Genomic DNA, 20,569 nt, shown 5'->3' on the forward strand with positions numbered 1-20,569 from the left:
TAAGTAAGCCTTCGTTAGCAGAAATTAAGAAATCATTAATCAAGTACTTTAAAAGTTTCATGATACGATACAAATAAATTAGTTAAACAAGAAAAAAAAATAGCTAAATATTGTTTTAGCAACTACAAATTTCTCATGTTTAAAAATACCGCCAATATCAGTCAATCAGTTACGTTCCATTTTTCTTATTATGTACGAGATAAAGACAAATATAGGAAGTAACCTGAATATTGTTAATCGTAGTTCTTATTCATGTTTTGGAAGAAAAACTGTATAAAATAGCTGTTAGTCATACTTTTATAATGCAGTTCTCCATATAAAACAATATTTTTTACATCCACTAGCATAACTGTTTATTTCTACTAGGCCTGGCCTATTTTATATTATCTGCGTGCGAAAGTGAATCTGTGCACGCAGTGTACAAAATCTAATGTCAACGCAAACAAAAACTATGTCAAAATTATTTCTAAATTTCGTGTAATAACAAAAACATCCAAGATATAATTTAAGTGAATAAATTAATGTGATCCATTTATTTCTGCCTGCAGTGAAAAACTTCATAATGGCCGAAAAGTGAGTGCTCGCTAACTTGTATTTGTTGATGTCAACATGTCGCTTATTGTTACATAAATAAATAAAGATTTGCTACGGTTCTTGTAAACAAATGGAATAATTAACAATAATTTACGTGCACGCTATTTTGCTTTTAAGTTTAAGACATATATAAACCGTGTTTTGTTTATTTCGTCGTAATACTTGGATATTTTCGTTCTATTGTGTTCCGCATATTTTATTAATTATTCAGAATATCTTGTCCAAACCAGTTATTCGCTACAACGAATGTCAATATCGATTATTATAACATTATTCGTAATATCAGTATTAAGCCTGTGTCTAAATGTGCCTTGAATGACATCCTTTTTACTAAATACAAAGCAAGTTCTATTGCGACCAAAATATCGACAAATATTTAGAGGTCAACATATCAGCATATGTAATAGTGACCCTGGTTTAAATATTGACAAGGGAATAATAGATGTAATGATACTTTCCAATGATTAGCAAACAACTTACATACACAACTTACATACTCATGTGAATTAGGCCATTGTTAAAAATATGCATATAATACTTATATGTCATGCTGATAAGTTATCACTAGATTTTAAGAGTGTTTGCATGAATATTTTTTAATCTTTGTCTTTTATTTACATACTGCTATATGATTAGAGATGTCGATTATATAAATATTAAAATAGGTAACATTTAGCTCATATAAGAAAAAGGGATGGAGTTTGTCTTATGGTATGTAATATTTGCACAAAAACTTTTTTATTGTTGATGTAAACAGTAAAAGTAACTATTATGATGTTAGTGTCTTTCGACATAGGGCTAAGGATGCCGCTGACTTGCATACAATACGGCCATTTTAGTCCTCAGGATTGTCAATGCATACACTATACTACTATATACTATACTATGTACTATACTAAGTAGAGGTGCGCATTATATATCACTGAAGTGAAAAGAGAGAGATATATCTTTTCAACTCAGTGATATATATCACTCTTTTAGCTCAGTAACTCACTTTAGCTCAGTAGCTCTGTAAAGATATAAGCGACATTTTATATCAGTATATCAGAGAATCAGATCAAAATGTTTTGACAACAATTTTGATTTCTATAATTAATACAAAACTGGCAAGAAATTATATATAAATTTCACAGCCAACACTATTTGTATATCCCTATTTTCATATTCTTAGCAAAGAAAAAAGATTTTAATTAGTGTTTAAGACGTAATGCATTTGACTCGAATCAGACTCTCTCAGTCAGTCGCTCATTTGACTCATAACTCACTCGCGAGCGAGTATTAAACTGTTGAGTTGAAGAAGATCTTATATCCGGAATCGTAAAGACCTATGAACTCAACCATGTGACGCGGATATAAAGATATAATTCAAATTCGTCGGAGTTGATGAGTGATTAGCTCTTTGGTGAAGATATATATCTTTTATATCACTCACTAGCGAGCTACTCAAGTGTAATACTAAGTTGGTCATGAATGCAATGGGCTGCAGTGACCATTAAATGCGATGCATCCCCATTACATTAATTAATGTTATAAAAAAAAGTCATTCTAATAACTAAACTCTGTTAATTTTAAATGTTCCCAGGAGCGATGTCAGTACTAGCGACACAGCCAGTTCTCCGAAGGAGGAGAAAGCGTCTGGCAACTGGTGGGACACCTGGATCTCATCAGCCAAAACCAAGGTTAGTGTTTAAAATATTTGCTTTATATAACTTGTAACTAATCCTCCAATTACCAATTTCCATCATATCGTCACTCGAAAAGTTAAAAGTCTAACATGGAAAGGGGTCACTTTTCGCTTTCTAGTGACAATATGAACTACATGCTTCTACATCTTGTTGGTCTAATAGCAAAGGACTGTTTAAATCCCACTCAGTAATATAATATAAATTAACATTTTGTTTATTTCAAGATTTTGAAAGATATCTTTCAAAATATTTTGTAAAGAAATCATCACTTGCTTATGCAAAACTCATTGATTGTCAAATTGGTGACACGTTGTGAGGTATTCATTAGCTTTTGTAGTAGACATAGTCTGCCTATGAATGTAAATTCTTGGCCAAAGGAGCAATACTAATGAGTTAATGCTACTGTCTGTGGATACCATGGTATATAATAGAGATGCGCCGAATATTCGGTTGGTATTCGGTATTCGGCGTATTCGGCATCGTTTTTGCTATTTGTATTCGGCCGAATTATTCGGTTTTGGTGCCGAATATATTCGGTTCGAGTATTTCTATTTTCTTGTGTACACGATATGGTACAGGACTAAAACACAAAACTTCTTAAGTAAGATTTATATTATATTACAAGTCTAACTCAAATCCTATGAAGAATGTGTCGAATAAAGCTAATAAAATAAAGCTATTAAACTTCAAATCAACATTTATTTTGATACCTCAAGTCAACACATTTATTACTTAATCTATAGTTAGTATAGTAAGCTTTATTTTAAACCTTAAATCAGTATTTATTTTACTCACTCAAATCAACATTTTAAAGTGTTAATGAACACACATAATTGGCAAACTGACAATAAAGAAATGGTTAACCGAATAATTCGGCCGAATATTCGGTTCGGTAAAGGTTAAACCGAATATTATTCGGTATTCGGTTATTCGGTGAAACCACTATTCGGCGCATCTCTAGTATATAATATATGCTTCTACACTATACTTATTTCATGATGACCAATATGACGACACAATGTAACTTTACTCTTATGTTTTAATCACAGTCAGCAGAAGTGTACTCCATGGTGAAGAAGGATCTGGACGAGATCGGCACAGCGGTGAAGAGTGAGGCCAGCCATGTGCTAAGTTCAACTTCCAATGTCATCGGCAAGACTTTGAAGGTATGTGAAGATGGTTATGATTATCAAATTATAACAACTACATATCTACAACAGATGTTATTGACCTTATTATATAATGTGTCGATCTTTTCTAGTAGTTTAAGCTAATAACTAGTATTCTGTGTATACAACTAGTTTATAAAATTGTGCACATAAAAAATAAAACATATTAAGTGTCTATACTTCACTAAATACATATGTATAATCAAGCTTATGTTAGTAGCCTTACTGAAATTGAAATGATCGAGAATTTTAAAACGGAAAAGTTGGTGTTCATAAGAAAACAGTTTTTTTTTATAATATAGGAGTAGCCGACGAGCTTGCAATCATGTATGTACCTGATTGTAAGTGGCACCCATGTAAATTTGTAATCAACCCCAGATAGGATAAGATATTCCTACCTGAGGTCGCCACAGATGCGCCGCTAACCCTGAGCACTAAGCTCCTCCGAACGCCTCGGAAAAGTATGTCTCCCTTACCACACTCTTCAAACCAGAACACATCAGCACTTAACACTGCTGTTATGACGCTGAAATAAGTGTGTGGTGGTCCCGCCGGAGTCGAACCACAAGGCCTTTGTGAGTCTTATTAGTTTATTTTATTTTAATTAGAATTACAATATAATTATTTTTATTTAATTACACATTATATTTAATTAATTAAATTATTAAATATAAATATAAATTATTAAATTAATTTAATTATTAAAATGCTGTTAACCTTGATCTGTTTAACATCTATTACAAAAAAACATTCCATATGAATACAAGGTTTAGAAAATTGATATTATACCTAGATAGGTAGATACTTACCTTAGTGAAATTAGAATATTGCATTATCTATCTATCTATCTATCAGCATTTAAAAGACCACTGCTGGACATAGGCCTCCCCCAATCTACGCCACTCACACCGTATTGCATTAAACCAGATTCAATTAAACGGTACTTAAGAAGGGTAATGGAGCGTGACATCCTAATTGGCTATATTGGGTCAAAGTACAGTACAAATAAATTTCTACTGTACATTGTATGCCAAGTATAGAACCAAATATACTAACGACTAGAAAACTAGTTGTTTTTATAATATAAGAGTAGCAGATGAGCATGCAGGCCATCTAATGGTAAGTGACTACTACCGCCACCAACACGAAAGCAGAACACAGCAGCGCTTAACACTGCTGTTATGAGGCAGAAATAGGCGAGGCGGTGGTGCCGCCGGAGTCGAACTACAAAGAGTGGTACCACCTTCCAAAAGTCTTTTTATATATCCATTTTTTGTAATTTAGAAGTAGCAATTGAACAAGTAATTAAATGCATTGAATGTGGTAGAATTTGTGATTCAACTAAGGCGACTCCACCACACCTATTTCTACCTAATAGTCGCAGTGTTAAGTAATGCTGTGTTATGTTTTGAAGGGTGTGGTAAGGAAGACATACTGTTCCAAGGCATTCCAGCTTAATTCTCATGGATGATGGCACATCTGTGGCCGACCTCAGGTAGGAATCTAGTCATATCTGGGGTTGATTACAGATGTCCATTGGCGGCAGAAGCCACTTATCATCAAGTGGACTGCATGCTTGTATGCTTATGCTATGTAAAAAAATGCAGTCAATCTTCTCCAATGCAGATTGGTGGAAGGAGTGGGTTAGGAGATATGAGTCAGTGGCCAAACTAAGATGATTTGAATCCCGTAAGGCCTCTGACAAGTTTTAAGGCCTGCTGACAATTTTCAATTCCTCAATTTTTTTAAACTTCTGCACTTGCATTTGCGCTTTTGAGGTCAGCTATCCAACAATAATTATTGGGACCAACAACCTAACATGCTCTCGGACGCATGGAAGTGCATATTTCACTTTAACACTTCCTTAAACTAGACTTTACTTTACAGTTGGACGTACCAGAATCACCAGCGAATGTCATGAAGAAGAGCCTCAGCAGCTTCATAGGTGAGCACATCGCCAATAATTATGATACGCTACAATACTCCAGTCGGTTGTTTAAGTCAGGGGTCGGCAACCTGCGGCTCGCGAGCCATATCCTATGCAGCTCTTTCGATGTGAAGCTGCGGCTCTTTAGTTCCATACGGAAATATGATTTTACTTATAAAAAATAATCGTTCATACAAGTTACATTGTTTAGTAAATAATAAATTTTCTATTTGAATAACCATGCAAAGCCAAGGCTTTGTTGATCATTGAATTTGTTTGCTCAATTGTTGTCTATTGAAGTACAAGTTAGTGTCGTAAGTAAATGTTAAATTGTTTTAATTTTTTACTAAAATAAAAAAATATTATTTAATAATACATATATTACCATATACATATAGCATCTAATATGTTGGGAATAAACACTACATTTCTATATACATTTGTAATAAAAATGTTTACAGGGCAAGTGAGCACAGTACTGAACCCGGAGCCAGACGATGAGGACGATACGGAGGTCATCCTGTCCTCCGGTGACACCACCATGCTCTCCACATACAAAGTAAGAGTACACTTTAATAAGTATTTTATCACACAAACAGACAAACGTTTACAGACTCACTCGCACGCACGCACTCAAACGTGCATGCACGCACACACAGAGACTTGATCCTTAACATTTCACAATTTTTAATAAAGGTAAGAAACGTACACTTGCCATATGTTGCTAAGTTAAGATTTTTTCTCACCATATACATTTTGTGTTCACAAAAATGCAAACTATGCAAAGCGTAATTTAATCCTTATTACTCCTACCTTGCTGGCCTCCTAAATGATGGCCCATTCTTAAATAATGCAATCCATATGTATCCAATATAACAGATGTATAACCAATATAACAGAAAGAGCTCGAGGCGTTGCAACGCGTGGACGCAACCTACATAGTACCAGCGTACAGTCCGGAGTTCGAAGCCTGGCGCTCCAGTCTCGAGGCCACCGATACTGTGATCACACCCACATCAGCTGTGAGGAAACTTGAAACTAATCCAGTGCTGAAGGCGCAGTATGAGAAGCTGGTGCCTGATGCTGTGGCGCATGAGGAGTTTTGGGAGAGGTTGGTTATTTTTTAAGTTTTTTTTTTTTATAATATAGGAGTAGCAGACAAGCATGCAGTCCACCTGATGGTAAGTGGCTCCTGCCGCCCATGGACATCTGTAATCAACCCCAGATAGGATAGATATTCCTACCTGAGGTCAGCCACAGATGCGCCGCTACCCCTGAGGACTAAGCTGGAACGCCTCGGAAAAGTCTGTCTCCCTTACCACACCCTTCAAAACGGAACACAGCGTAACACTGCTGTTATTAGGCAGAAATAGGTGCGGCGGTGGTGCCACCGGAGTCGAATCACAAAGGATTCTACCACCTTCAAATTACATTATTATGTGGCATTTTTAAACAATGATGAGAGTAGATTTTGCAAATATGCAAATACAGCCATGTTCGTATCCTATCGTATCGTATTTTGTACCAATTATCTTGCAATTTTTTATTTTTAATAGTTTGTTAGTACATGATATATTTTTTTCTATTTTTATCAAACAAACAGTTTGTCCACTTGATGGTAAACGTTCATTGTCGCCCATGGACATCTGTAACCAAATCCAGCTCATGTACTTAAAGCAGACCGCAAATCTTAATACTGTTATAAACCACACATTGGTATGACTGTTGCACATCTAGATTTGGACTGCGAAGCATTCTATCACAGAGGAGAAGGAGCTTTCTTTGAAACAAAAAAAGTGCGCTCATCCACACAAGGCGGTAAAAGTCACCATACCAATCTGATTCGCAAATGTCTGAGTTCAATCCCTGGCCACACGTCTAAATGATAAATTTAGATTTTTGGGCTCGTTCTGGGTGTTTGGGTGTGTTTAATGGTTCTTGATTGTCCATCGCCCGACCTGCGTGGCGGTGCGGTCACCGTACCGGTCTGACGCGCAAAGGGTCCCGGGTTCGATTCCCGGCCAGACAGATATCTAAATGATGAATTTAGCTTTCTGTTTCTGGGTCTGGGTGTTTGTGTATTTATCTATGTGTGTGTCCATGGCACCCACGGCACAGGGAATCCTAGTGTGGGGCTGTGAGTGTAGAAAGCGTTTATTGCATGTCTTCAGAAAATTCCTAGTATCGGGCTGTAAGTGTAAAAACATGTTTTGTGTGTAATGTGTGTAGTGTGTAAAATAAAAAAAAGTGTGTTTTTTTTTTATTTATTTCAGGTACCTATTCCGTGTGGCTCTCCTGCAAGATCGTTTGGCCGCGGCCGCTCGGAAACAACCAGTGGAGGAGACCACAGCTGATCCAGTGCTGGCACATCTGCCCATGCAAACACCATCGTCACCCATCATTGAACAGTGAGCATCATTGAGCTTTATTTTATAATTCAGGAGTAGCGGAGCATGCAGTCCACCTGATGGTAAGTGGCTACTGCCGCCCATGGACATCTGTAATTAATCCCAGATAGGATTAAATTTCTACCTGAGGTCGGCCACAGATGCGCCGCTACCCCTGAGGACTGAGCTGGAACGCCTCGGAAAAGTATGTCTCTCTTACCACACCCTTCAAACCAGAATGCAGCATCGCTTAACACTGCTGTTAAGTGTGGCGGTGGTGCCGCCTTAGTCGAACCACGACGGATTCTACCACCTTCAAAAACGAATTAATTTAATAAAATATGTATACTGAATAATTTTGTATGTATTCCTTTTCCAGGAGCCCTAAGAAAGTGCTGTCCGGGATAGAAACGGAGGACATAGACCACGTCGTTACCTGGGAAGACGGTAAGAAACAATAACATCTCAATTACTCTCATTTTTATGTATAATCCGTCTATTTTTTATTATCACAAAATGTATCTCTATCATTCAATTTATAGTATACTTTTAATTTGTTTCTTATTTTAAAACATTAAAGAATTTTAATTCACTTTTTTGTTTATGATTTCCGTAACAACCTCATTAAAACCGTCAGTCAGTCGAAATATAGTCACAGGAGAATTATTATTCGCAGAAGATTTCGCGAATGACGTAGAACTGACAGAAGAACAACAGACGTTGCTGCTAGAAGAATATGAGAGAGAGATTGCCAATAAAAAGCTGATAAGACAACCGTCTATGAAAGATGTAGTCAATAACAACACTAATACAGACACGAATGATAACTCAACACCACAAAAAATACAGAAATACAAAAATGGGCGTTCCCCAAAAAAGGGGAAAGCTGATGAATGTGGCAACTTAGTGGAGGATTACTTCGGGGATAGAGAAGTCAAGGATGACGCGAGTGCGAATTCAGATGAGAGCTGGGAGAAGGATTTTGAAGTTGAAGTCGCTGATGCAAGGGCCTGACTCTCAGCCCTACAATCGTGGTCGGTCCTCGATTATCTAAAATAACATTGAAAATAAATGTTGATACATTTACGCTAAAAGCTTAAAGTGATTCAAATCACAAGTGTTAGCTATAATTGCTAAGGTAATAGATATACACTGTTAAATATAGTAAAAGTATTGTGTAAAGTTTTCAAGGAATGTTCTCGTATGACAAATTAGGTTTGTGTGTATTGTACGGCATAGTTATTATAGGGTCGTTGATAATTACGTCATTATTTTTTATTTTAGAATACTTTCGCGTCGTCGATACAAGTAATGTTTATCTGACAATTTAAAATGTCAGACAAATTTGCCGTTGTGACGTGACTTTTCCATTTGTTTGTTTTTAAAACTCGTTTGCAGGACCCCTTTAGTTTATTTTTAATTTAATTTTTCAGAAGTGGAGAGTGTCAGGCAAAATTATATTTTTCTAGACAATGAAATAAATAAGCAGGGCCCGTGACTTCGCGGCCGTTTTACGATATTAAAATTTACTTTAATAAACCTCATATGGAAAAATATGATGTAGTCTGACGCTTTCAAAGTCTATAGACATAAACAAGGTCTTATACATGTCAGTAACCCCAATAAACGAATACCTACGCAGGAAGTCGTGCTGAGATAGGAGTGATATTTTAAGACCACGGAAAACATAACATCACGAGTTTAAATTTTATAATTTAGCATTAATTTCAGATTATTTTTTAAATGTTTTAGTATATTCAATGAAATGTTACAATACTAAACGAATGACAACTACCTTAATGGAGGGTCCCTTTACCACCATTCCTCGGCACCCCCTCTGCCTCTAAATGTTTGACGTAATTATAAACAACCCCAAAACTATGGCACTAGGTTTTAAGTGCACAATTTTATTTTTCGTTGTTACAATCGCCAACAAAATGAAGATATATTATTATATTAAATTCCTTGAACGTTTATAGAATAGATTATTCATAAACTATACATAAAAACAGCAAAATTCTGTTATAAATTATATTATTTATTATTCTTGGTATATTTTAGTATGTTTATGAAAATATAGTACTATGGTGTAAATATATATGTATGTATTGTATTATATTATAAATTAATATATGCGTAAGAGCAGAAGTGACAATTGATTTTATACTCTCGAAAATGACATGGGAAAAAAATTCCAGTATATTATTGTTTACTGGTTTTATATCCCGAATTGTAAAAAACTGCAAAAGTGTAAAATATCGACTACAGGGAAAATTAAATAATTGTAAAAGTTAGAAAAATGTAAATTGTTTCTGTCCGTTTAGTTTCCATTAAATTATGTTAATGTTTCATCCATAATTTATTAAAATGGCCACGTAGATGCTTGTTCCAGAAATCCTGTATCCCACAAATATTTCAATTTCTTAAAGATATTGTTTTAAAAAAGTCATTTTCATTAAACCTTTCTTTAATACTGCATTAGATGGTTATCACAGAATTAATTATATATGTACATCTTTATATAATAAAATGTCACTTCTGCGGTAATGTTATTAAAAATATTAAAATACAAAGTAGCAAATGTATGCAAATTAAAATTGTTAGAAGTAAAATAAAATAAAAATTCGATGTAAATCATCAAATAAAATGTATATCATAAGCGTAGTAATAGAGCTACGGTATAATTAAATAAATTAATATGTCATAAATTATATTGTTTAATCAAAAACGTTCATAATTTAAATGATATTTGAGTGACCTCATAAAGAACCAAAAGACTCTTCAAGAGATCCTATACAAAGCGTTCTAACTTAGTCCTCAGAGGTAGCAACACATCTGTGGTCGACCTCAGATAGCACTAATCCTACCTGAGGTTGATTATGTCCATGAGAGGCAGTGACCACTTTCATCAGATGGAGTGTATGCCCGTTCGCTACTTCTATCTTATAAAAATCACTAAGAAATCTGAGTTTTGGTTGCCAGTTGGCTTTGCATTTGCTACTTTCAAGCCATAAAATATTTTGTTGCCATTATAAAAAATATTGGTAATAGTAATTATGAATTGTAGAAACGTATTTTATTTATTTATGTATGTATGTGTAGATATTATGAAGTACTAGTGTACCTTTTCCTATTTGGTGTTCTATAAAACGTATAGGCTTCCCCAATTTAGAAATTATTTCAAAGAATCTTATTATTTTGAACCTATAAGAATATGATACAGATGTGATTTATTTTATTATTTATTTATGATTTTCAAATTATATTATCAAAAGTTACGGGAATGAAGTTATAGGATTGATAATGAAGGTAGACAAATATTTTCCGAATGGCGTTTTTAGAACACCAGCCTTTTATCCCTTTGTTGCATTTATTTTTCCACTTCTTATATTAGTAGTAGCCAGAGATATTAAGTGTCTAGATTATGTTGGAAACGGAGAAGAAAAGAGCTTGAATATTAATATGTGTGTGCATGTTAGCTATAACATTTTTACGCTCTGATTATGCGTATTTGTGTATGAACGTTGTATGGCGTCCAATCCTACCTATGGACGGCAATAAACCACATGCTTATAAAAAAAATCCTAACCAATATCTAGGCATACAATACCTGTGGTCTTATCACATCTAGGCATACAATACCTTATCACATACTATCATCCTATATAAATAATCACGTGTTGTTTGTTCCATGCTTAAATGAAGATAGAGTCACTCCATCACATCAGGTTACATGTGTGTTATTGAGTAAGAGTTGTTTCAGACATGCGAATTGTTATCTATGCACAAATAGGCGTTAAAACATCCATACATAATTAAGAGATAGAACAAGCAATAATTTTATTTACAAAACACAATATGAAATGAAAAAATAAGACCATTAGTAGATACTATAGAGATATGGAGTTACGTTGAGACAAAAAGTAATCATCAAACGTAAGTGAATTAAATAAATTTTATTGCTATCCTCTTCGTGCCCTACTATTGGGCACAGTTCCCGTTTTACCAATGGGTAAGGCCTGCAAAAAGAATGATATATGAAAGAAATACGTACACATGGAAATAACTAATTCAGTAAGAGGATAGGAATAGAAAATGAATAAATTTAACAACAAAAGAATCGATTTCTTATAACCTTGACATAATTTAAAACCAAAAATATAAGTTTTAAAGTTTTATAATTATTATTACTTGTTCTACGTCTCTATTCGTAATATTCTACCAGCTGTTTAAATATTATCGGCATATAACATTATTGTAGGAACATTGTATTAATAATTATCTTAGACCATGTAAATGCGACGCCTTCAACACTTACTGCCTGATATTACAGTTTATTTTACTTGTATACTTTGATAGAGAAATCATCCGCTAATATATGCTTTTATAATAATATTAACTGATGTAATATTTGATGTAACTTTAAATGAAATATAAATTATGAAAGTAGTATTTAGTTACTGATAATTTGATTTTAAATGATAAATAAGATAATGATTTCATGAAATATTTTAATTAAGTACCTATATTAAAAAGTCCCCCAGACAGCTAATCTTGCTAGTGGCGCCTCAACTTTTAGCTATTCTCCGACATAGGAAAATGAGAAAACAGCTACCAATGCTACATAAATGTATACAATGATCGATCAGACCACGTGACAAAAACGTCTATGGTCTATGGTCCTTTTCTGTTATCTTAAATGCAATTTGAAGAAAAAGGATTGAATTAATCTTTAAAGTACATTATATCAATTTGAATAATTCAATAAAGTGAATTTTTGGACAAGGGTCCAGATAAATTAAAACCTAAAAAGGACTTTCAAACTACTCTTCAATATTGTTGTATACGCAAACTACAGACGGGCCACACTGCGTTATTTAACGAAGCAGTGCGGCAGGATCACAATGTGCCCTTGATATAACTGTATTTAAAATATCAAAATATTTGAAGTTTCATAAAACATTTAGATACTTGGTAATATAATAATATCGATTATAATGTATTGATTAGATATGCTTAAAGTTTATGCGAAAATATGCTACCGATTGTACAATTGTATAATATATGTGATATTCCTTAATTACATCAAATTAATAGTTTTAAGTAATCACTGACCTCTGTATTCATAAACCTTCTATGACAGAATCTCAGGGGTTGAATTATTTACATTTCATATTTTGCATCTTCAAGCCAAAAAAAAATATTTTTCTATACAATATAATAGACGCGGCTATGTTCCGATAGATTTAATATGCTTAATATAAATTTTATAGGAAAAATGAAATTATCTGACACATTCAATGTCTTTACATATAAATGGGATCTTAGCATTAAATTATATCTGTAGACATACAACGTCTCAGGGAAAGTTATTCTCCTATAAAATGTATATTTTCTGTAATACAGCCACGCGGACACGGGCCGTTCCTGACAAAATATTAAAGAAAAAATATGATTTGTCTGACGCATTCAATTTCTGTAGATATAAACGGGGCCTTAGGGTTCATTTAAATCTACAAAAATAGTGAGTGTCAGTTAAAAAGTTTTTGCCTATACATTGTATGTTTATTTGATTATGTACTGTAACATAGCCGCACATACTCCAAGCATGCCTGACAAAATATTATATAGAAATATATGATTTATCTGACGCATTCAATTTCTGTCGATAAACTTGATAAAATAAAAAAATCTAAATTACTGCTGTGGAATGTTTATGAATAAAGAGAATACTGTCGGCTTTCGGTATGAAAATTCAGAAAAGATTTATTGAAATGTTTTGGCTAAAACACATTCTGTGCAATAAGATTTGGTATAAGCCAGCAGTAAATTAAATTAGTATAAGAATGTCACTTGTCTAGTAAGTGGACGTTAGATTTCGTTATGTTTGTGTAAATTATGATTATTAAGACTATGAATAAAGTTATTAAAAATTGTATTTCGTACTTTTACTAATTTTTACTTTGGAAGATAAATATGGTAGAACCCATCGTGGTTCGATTTCGAAAGCATCATTCTCAGATTTATTTCTACCTTATAACAGCAGTGATACAGTCCTTTGAATTTTGTTAAGTGGTCATGATATGCGGATATATATGATATGATACATGATTTTTATGAACGAAACAATTACTTTTAAATTAGGTGGGTATATAATTGATTTTTAATAAAAAAAATATTTAGGTATTATTGAAAACCAAACCAAATAATCTGTATAAGAAATATGTATTGCAATACCAGTGGTTTATACTTACTCATATATTTGGGGCATTATGTATTTGCAGTATTGTCTTTATATTGTTACTCTCATAAAATAGAATATTTAACGTAATCATGATTTTTGGTTTAAAGTACTTTAAGTTGCGATGGTTTTAAGTATAGACCTGACGTCAATATTAAAAATAGTAGGTGAATAAATAAAACTATTACAGTAACATAATATATTTAAGCGTGAGGGTTCTCTGGTGAGTGTATGTCGGGAGTGAGGTGGGGGTAGACCACCTCGGGCAGCCCGGCGGCCAGGCCGGGCGGCACGTCGCCCGCCGACGGGTAGGGGTGGTGGGGCGGAGCACCCATCCACTGCGGGTACCAGTATAGACCCTGGAAAAGATGATTTATAATTTAAAATATTAAGTAGTAATGTCTAGTTTGAAGGCAGTGATAGACTGACTATTAAAGCTCAGTCTCATACTGACGTTTTGAGACCATTTTTTAAAGTTTTCTAAGTCTAAGTTAAGTTTTCTAAGATTTTTTTTTTGTGCGGATGTAATTACGCACTAAATATGTAATATGCACATATTATTAGAAATTAATTATCACTTGCCTTCACGCTATAGGAAACCATTGTGAGGAAACCTACACGCCTAAGACTTATTAAAAAAAATTAAAGTTCTCAAAAGTATATGAAGTCTACCAATTTAAACTTGGTCACTATGGGGGACGATGGTCTACGTCTCTCATTCTGAGAGGAGACTAATACCCAGAAGTGGGACAAAAACTGGTTACAGACATATAAATGAAAGAATACCTATCTTCTTAGGCCATAGGTCAAAGTTGAAAGATACCTTATTATTCCCAGAACCTGAGCAGGTGTAGCGGTACTCGTTGACCGTTAGTGGATCCAGGTAGCTGATGCCGGCAATGGACCCGTAGTTAGGGGGAAACATGAACCAACATCCATCCAGGGAATCTGTGTTAATAAAAATTACTTAGGTAATTTTCAAGCGGAGAATATTGCGTATCAAATAAATAATATAGGTACTTATGTCCTACTTACGAGTATAATACAATGACGTCATAACATGATAAAGAATGTATAACAAATGAAATGTATTTTGATGTTGAGAAAACTTTGATAGCGTGATTCAGAAGCGTGTAACGCCATCTCTTGACGAGTTGCAGAAAGTTGTCACAAGGGCAAACGTATAACATTTTAAATGTTTTGTTGGGTTAATTATTTTTAAACAACTTACATGTAACATTCGCCCAGTCGTGGCCATTTGGCTGATCGGTGGTCATTTGGTACATCTCGGTAGTCTGCTCGATGAAGGGCGGGATCGGGGAGAGCCCAATACCGGGGTCGCCGGGGATTATGAATGGACCTGGAAATCATATTCAGTAGTTTGTACTTTACTAAATGTTTATTTAGAAGCCACTCGTAACTTTGGTATACAAATAAACCTGGAATCGGTTTGAACTTTTTATGCAATGCAAGTAGAAAACAAGCACAATACTCTAAAGTAGCCATTGCCGCCATAAGCTAATCAGCCTCAAATAGTACCAGATTATTTAGAATGGGCTACGGGTTCACCTTTAAAATCTGTCATTATAAAAGACAAGTCGGACATCAACTTTTAGCCACTACTTGATACTAAATACTATAATAATAACATCCATACCTCCGTAATAATTCGTGTTATTCCATTCGCACACGTGATGATCACAGATCAAGGGCGAAAACGGTTCTTTCGTGTAATAAGAATGGCCGTTTGGTAAAAACTGAAAAATATGAAATTATGACGTCATCACAAACGAATGTATTAAACTAGACAGTGTTCTAGGTCTTTGACCCATCAGCATTCCGGTCATGTTAGGCCAAAGTCCTTCACATTCTGAGAGAATATCCGTGCCTAATTTTTTATAGCTATAGGTACGCTACAGAACATGTTTGTTGCATCCAATTAGCTTACGTAGCCTTCATTTAACAGCCTAGCCTCTTTACTAAACTGTGATGGTCGGGTGTTTTTGGCGCCCTATGCGGTCTCACCGCCTTAGGGCCGCCCCTGGTGGGGCAATAACGAAGATGATGTACATATAATTTATTAGCATAATATTATATCAGTCACTTTAAGTCGCAAGTATATGATGATAATGACGTATGATGTGTAGTTTACCAGCATATAATCATGGTGTCGGAACCGTATCCCCTGGATGTTGAAGTCCAGGATGAAGGAGCCAGAGGTGATGATGCAGGAGGCGGCGGTCAGTGGCGGCAGCTTGTACATGTCGGTACCGCATTTGACTATCGCCTTGGGTAAGGTGGAGATGTCGCGGACGTGTTGGAGGTTCTTCTTGAAGGGAAACCTGAGATTAATAGATACTGTTTGACTCACTGACTTTAAAGTTTTTTAAGTGAAAACTTCTTTAGCGGTGTGCACTTTTTGTGATGGGTAAAAATGTTAAACGCGCGTCAACACGTGACCTGATCGAAAATTCGTAAGGCATGTTTGTGTACGAAAGCGCAATAAATTAATATTGGATTTTACCTTATAAATGATAGTAGTTTTATACTGCTAATTAAAGCAATTCGTACAAAATTATTCCATAACCATTCCAAAATAACAAAAATGCACAACGTTAATTTCAAGTTTTCACTTCTGTCGGCACTCCCGGAGTACAACCCGTTGATTTTTAGTCTAATGATAAGGTTTAGTATAACGTTTTTCATTCGCTTACCCGCGCAAGCGAGGAATGGTGGTCTTCTGTTTAGGAAATCACATATATCGTGTACCAAAAGTTTTCATATTTTACGCGTGTCTGTTATTCAAGACAAAAAACAGTTATTTCGCGTTCGTGCGTAACATAAGAAAAACGCTCCGTGAGTTTTCACTATAATTAAGGATAAAATTTAAGGTAGGTTAAGGTCAGTAATCGTTTTTAAAATAAGTAGCATTATTAAAGGCCACATATTTTTAGGATTACAAAAACATTTTTTTTACATAACTTAATTTATTTTGACGAAATTTTCACGGTCACATAGGCATTACTCTGAAATTGTACATACTCGTACACTAAATAATAAGGATAATACACCTATCTAAAGGTTACGTTAAAGTTAGAATTTTATTTCTCTCCTGTTCTCCTTTTTAGGTTTAGTTCAAACTATTTTACTTGGATATTTTTGTCTCAAAAATTAGGTCTAAAACATTTTAGCACCATTTTTTCATGCCATGTTTTACCTGAATATACAAATCCCCAAGTGACACTCCAGCCCATGTATATAATTGTCCATCTGGAACGCCACGCTAGGATCCTCTTCCAGGTAGTACTTGGTGTCGTCCATGAAGTGCACGAAGCCCAGGAAGTGGAACCCTCGGCCCTTGCAGTAGGGCGCCATGCCTCTACCCATGTTATAGATATCACTGTATAACTCTGACACGAACAGGTATACGTTTCTGCCGCAGTAGAACTCTGTAAATCAAAATCTTTTTGATTTCGGGTGCATTACAACCAGAAATATCCGAGGTAGTTAAGAATTTTTGTAAAGGGACATTTCCCGCCGAGCTAGGTGATCATGACAGGGTAGCGGCTGTGTTTCAACAGTCTCAGCTCGGAGCTTGTATATATGCAAAATGTTGAGAAAATGTTGATAGCGTGATTTCGGAATACGTGTAGCGCCATCTCTTGACGGGAAGTCGCCACTAAAACCATATTTTACATCCATTAACAGGATTTCTTGATTTTTACTTGATTGGAGCTACGAATGCGTCTCAAATGGTATAGCTAAAGCATTTTCATAGCACATCTTTTTCGCTTTATACCTCGCGGACCGATTAAATATTTGTCAGTTAGAAAGGTTAAGTACATTCGTTAAGAAGTACCTACCCAGGATGAGTGGGTACCATTAGATTTATCTCACCTTGACTTAAATAAAACTCAGACGGCACAGCCCCTCCAACATTCGAGTTATAAGTAGCCACTCTCTCAGTTTTTATCGCGTTATGGTTGTCATACATCGTCAGCATATTATCTATGACGTCATCCAAGGCTATTAGAAGGACCTTCAACAAAAATAAATAGATAGTTATCTCATGTAAATTACAACACGATCTATCCGTTATTAATTAGACTAATGGAAATCCTAATCAAATTACTTAATTAGTTATGCCGGGTGTCAGGTTCGAACCCCGATCAGCGAGACATCAAAATTATAAAATTAGATTTCCTTTCTGGGTCTGACTCTTTGTATATTCGTCATGTGAATTCATAATGCAGGTAAAAGTTAGTGTAGGTAAGGTCTATGGGCAGAAAAAGCTTATTTTATGATTAAGTTAAGAGAAGGGTTGTAGGTCTATGAGCATAAATAGCATAGGTACTTTATTAAGGAAATTTTAGTAAAATCTACTAGAACAGTTTAGGTACCTTAAGTTCCTTTATGTGCAAGTGTATAAATCTTCCCAGGTGGTCTGTCGCTATGTGGATATGTTCATTAATGATGTACTGAAATAATAAGTCTTACTTTAACCCTAGAAATCAAATCAACATTCCCCGTATACTTGAAGCATTTCACGTTTTATTGCCAATAACTTGCTCTTTTGAACTGAGTGGTACAAAACCTACCACAGAACTGCGACCATTTCAGTTACCTAATAAGTGGTATATGTAAGTTTTACACGTTTAATGTAGGTTTTACACGTAGACACAATTCAACATAGTCCTCCAGGATGGCAATGCATCTATGACGGCAGGTTCAATTCTATATGGGGTTGATTACACAACCCTGAACGGCAGTCGCCACTTACCATTATTATACTGCACGCTCATTCGCTACTTCTCTAAAAAAACTTATGACCTTTTATTATACTTAATGCTACATTTTACTTGGGGGCACGGCAGTGGTCCGCCAAAAGCCGAGCCAAAACGCCGAGCAAAAAACGGCACTTTCGTACCATTATTTTCTCTACAATTTAGTCCATTTAGTTTTATTTATTTATTCTTTATTAATCAAAACGCCTTGTACCACAACTGGAATAAATTCTACCAGCCAACCTTGAGGAGGAGCTTTTTGGATCATAGATTGGATTACAATCTTAAGCATACCTGATCAGGAGCCCGTTTGATCTTCATCATCTCGATTTGGTAATGAGCCAGATGATCTAACTTGTCTGTGGGATCGTGACCATAGATTTCGTACGCGTCTATAATCATAGACAATGATATGTTCTCGCTGGGCTCCTGGCAGCATGGGTGGTTGCGAATGTCGTAACATTTCTGAGGGAAGAGAATAAATACGAATAATAATTGATATGATCCACACGTTTTGGTCAGGACTTCTTTTAACAATATCACTTATTACTCTGTCCTGTAGGCTAATGAAGCGAATTGTTTTCATTTTTCAAAATTTTGTGGAAAATCCAGCAACAGTCATAAGTTAGTGGTTTGAAATTCTGTCAATCAATATAGGTATTGGTCCGAGGTTCGAATCCGAGGCCAGCACCCCTATTTTTTGCAATTTGATGTACATATTGCAATTCTTTATATGCATATTATAATTTAATGATTGGACATCGTAAGTAAGACGTCGTGAAGAAAGACATCGTAAAGAAACCTACACATCTGAAAACTCTTAACAAAGACTTCAAATTTGTGTAAAGTCAAGAAATTTTGCTAGTTTGGCTAGAGCGGCCATTTCGTTCAATGTTAAAATCTAAATAACTTACCCCTAAAATAAACAATGTAACAAAAAATAGTATAGTTAAACCAGTACGATCTAAGCCCATAGTTGCTCAAATACGTAAAGGAAACGTAATAAAAAGTAGTTTCCCTAACACTTGTTAGTTAACAAGCAATTAGGTTTACGCCGATTAAAAATAAGATTGATAATTTTTTACCTTTTTAAAACATGATTAATGGTCGTTATTAATATTCAATCTGTATTTTTTTTGTCTAATAAAGACCGTAATTTGAAATTTGATTTTAATAAATAAATTTGAAAAAAGACAATTTGTAATATGCGGAAGTTGTGAAATATCGATCATTCATGGTTAAATTAAAGGATAGATTGGTTATAGATAACGGGTATTAATTTAAAAATTCTTATACATAATTATAATATGCAGAAATTATAATATTTTCGGATGCTAACTAGGCCCTTAACTAGGCTATTTCCTGCTTAATTTTAATTTTACAATTATATGTATGGAAGTGGCATTTTATCATGTAGACGTAGCAAACGAGCATGCAGTCCAGGGTCTACCACTATCTTTTAAAAACAATCATAGTTCAGAAAAGTTTTATTTCAATATTGCATCAACATTATTTTGTTTCGTTACACGACCTCCTTAAAACAGTTTTGTTTTATTCCTGCCGCGCGATGTAAACTTAAACCCTTATTAATTTTTAGCTTATCCATTGTATAAAACCAACTGAAATTGTCATATTTTGCTTAAAAAATAAATTTACTGCGCTAAAAAAGAGTGAATAATTTCGACTGACATCATACAAAACTGCTTATTGTAATATTATAAAAACAATCCTACTTTAACGAAGTCGTGGTACGAAATTTCAATGTATGATTAAACTAATAGT

At 34.6% G+C, this 20,569-nt stretch overlaps 2 protein-coding genes across 3 annotated transcripts; one reads left to right on the forward strand and one right to left on the reverse strand.

Annotated features, from left to right (window-relative positions):
* Positions 1-404: 404 nt before the first annotated feature.
* Positions 405-13,700, forward strand: LOC140756339 (BSD domain-containing protein 1). Of its 2 annotated transcripts, none has more exons than XM_073091805.1 (9): positions 405-573; positions 2,177-2,273; positions 3,329-3,445; positions 5,336-5,393; positions 5,837-5,934; positions 6,275-6,486; positions 7,649-7,783; positions 8,142-8,209; positions 8,400-13,700. In XM_073091805.1, exons 1-9 carry the CDS (start codon positions 563-565, stop codon positions 8,774-8,776), a joined length of 1,173 nt encoding a protein of 390 aa, XP_072947906.1. In that variant the 5' UTR covers positions 405-562; the 3' UTR covers positions 8,777-13,700. The 2 variants fall into 2 exon arrangements, with proteins under 2 accessions (XP_072947906.1, XP_072947907.1); XM_073091806.1 differs by having other exon boundaries at positions 8,439-13,700.
* A 506-nt stretch (positions 13,701-14,206) lies between these two features.
* Positions 14,207-19,310, reverse strand: LOC140756726 (uncharacterized). The gene is made up of 9 exons (XM_073092275.1): positions 19,082-19,310; positions 18,404-18,481; positions 17,901-18,042; positions 17,221-17,452; positions 16,156-16,345; positions 15,661-15,760; positions 15,235-15,363; positions 14,827-14,951; positions 14,207-14,362 (listed from the first exon to the last, which is right to left on the reverse strand). The coding sequence occupies exons 1-9, from the start codon at positions 19,187-19,189 to the stop codon at positions 14,207-14,209; spliced, it is 1,260 nt and encodes a 419-aa protein (XP_072948376.1). The 5' UTR covers positions 19,190-19,310.
* Between the last annotated feature and the right edge of the window lie 1,259 nt (positions 19,311-20,569).

This window comes from Epargyreus clarus, unplaced genomic scaffold (genome assembly GCF_041222505.1).
Source record: "Epargyreus clarus isolate Ecla_fem2 unplaced genomic scaffold, WU_Ecla_fem_2.2 ptg000035l, whole genome shotgun sequence".
Classification (NCBI taxonomy): Eukaryota; Metazoa; Arthropoda; class Insecta; order Lepidoptera; family Hesperiidae; genus Epargyreus; species Epargyreus clarus.

What these genes read in the sequence shown, in the direction of transcription:
- LOC140756339 (XM_073091805.1), top strand. An exon ending in CATGAGGAGTTTTGGGAGAG is followed by an intron (nt 6,487 to 7,648) that starts GTTGGTTATTTT and finishes TATTTATTTCAG; the next exon opens with GTACCTATTCCGTGTGGCTC. An exon ending in TCGTCACCCATCATTGAACA is followed by an intron (nt 7,784 to 8,141) that starts GTGAGCATCATT and finishes TTCCTTTTCCAG; the next exon opens with GAGCCCTAAGAAAGTGCTGT.
- LOC140756726 (XM_073092275.1), bottom strand. Translation starts at nt 19,189, where the DNA reads ATGATTATAGACGCGTACGAAATCTATGGTCACGATCCCACAGACAAG. An exon ending in TGAGTTTTATTTAAGTCAAG is followed by an intron (nt 17,453 to 17,900) that starts GTGAGATAAATC and finishes TTTGATTTACAG; the next exon opens with AGTTCTACTGCGGCAGAAAC. An exon ending in TAACACGAATTATTACGGAG is followed by an intron (nt 15,364 to 15,660) that starts GTATGGATGTTA and finishes TATGATTTCCAG; the next exon opens with GTCCATTCATAATCCCCGGC.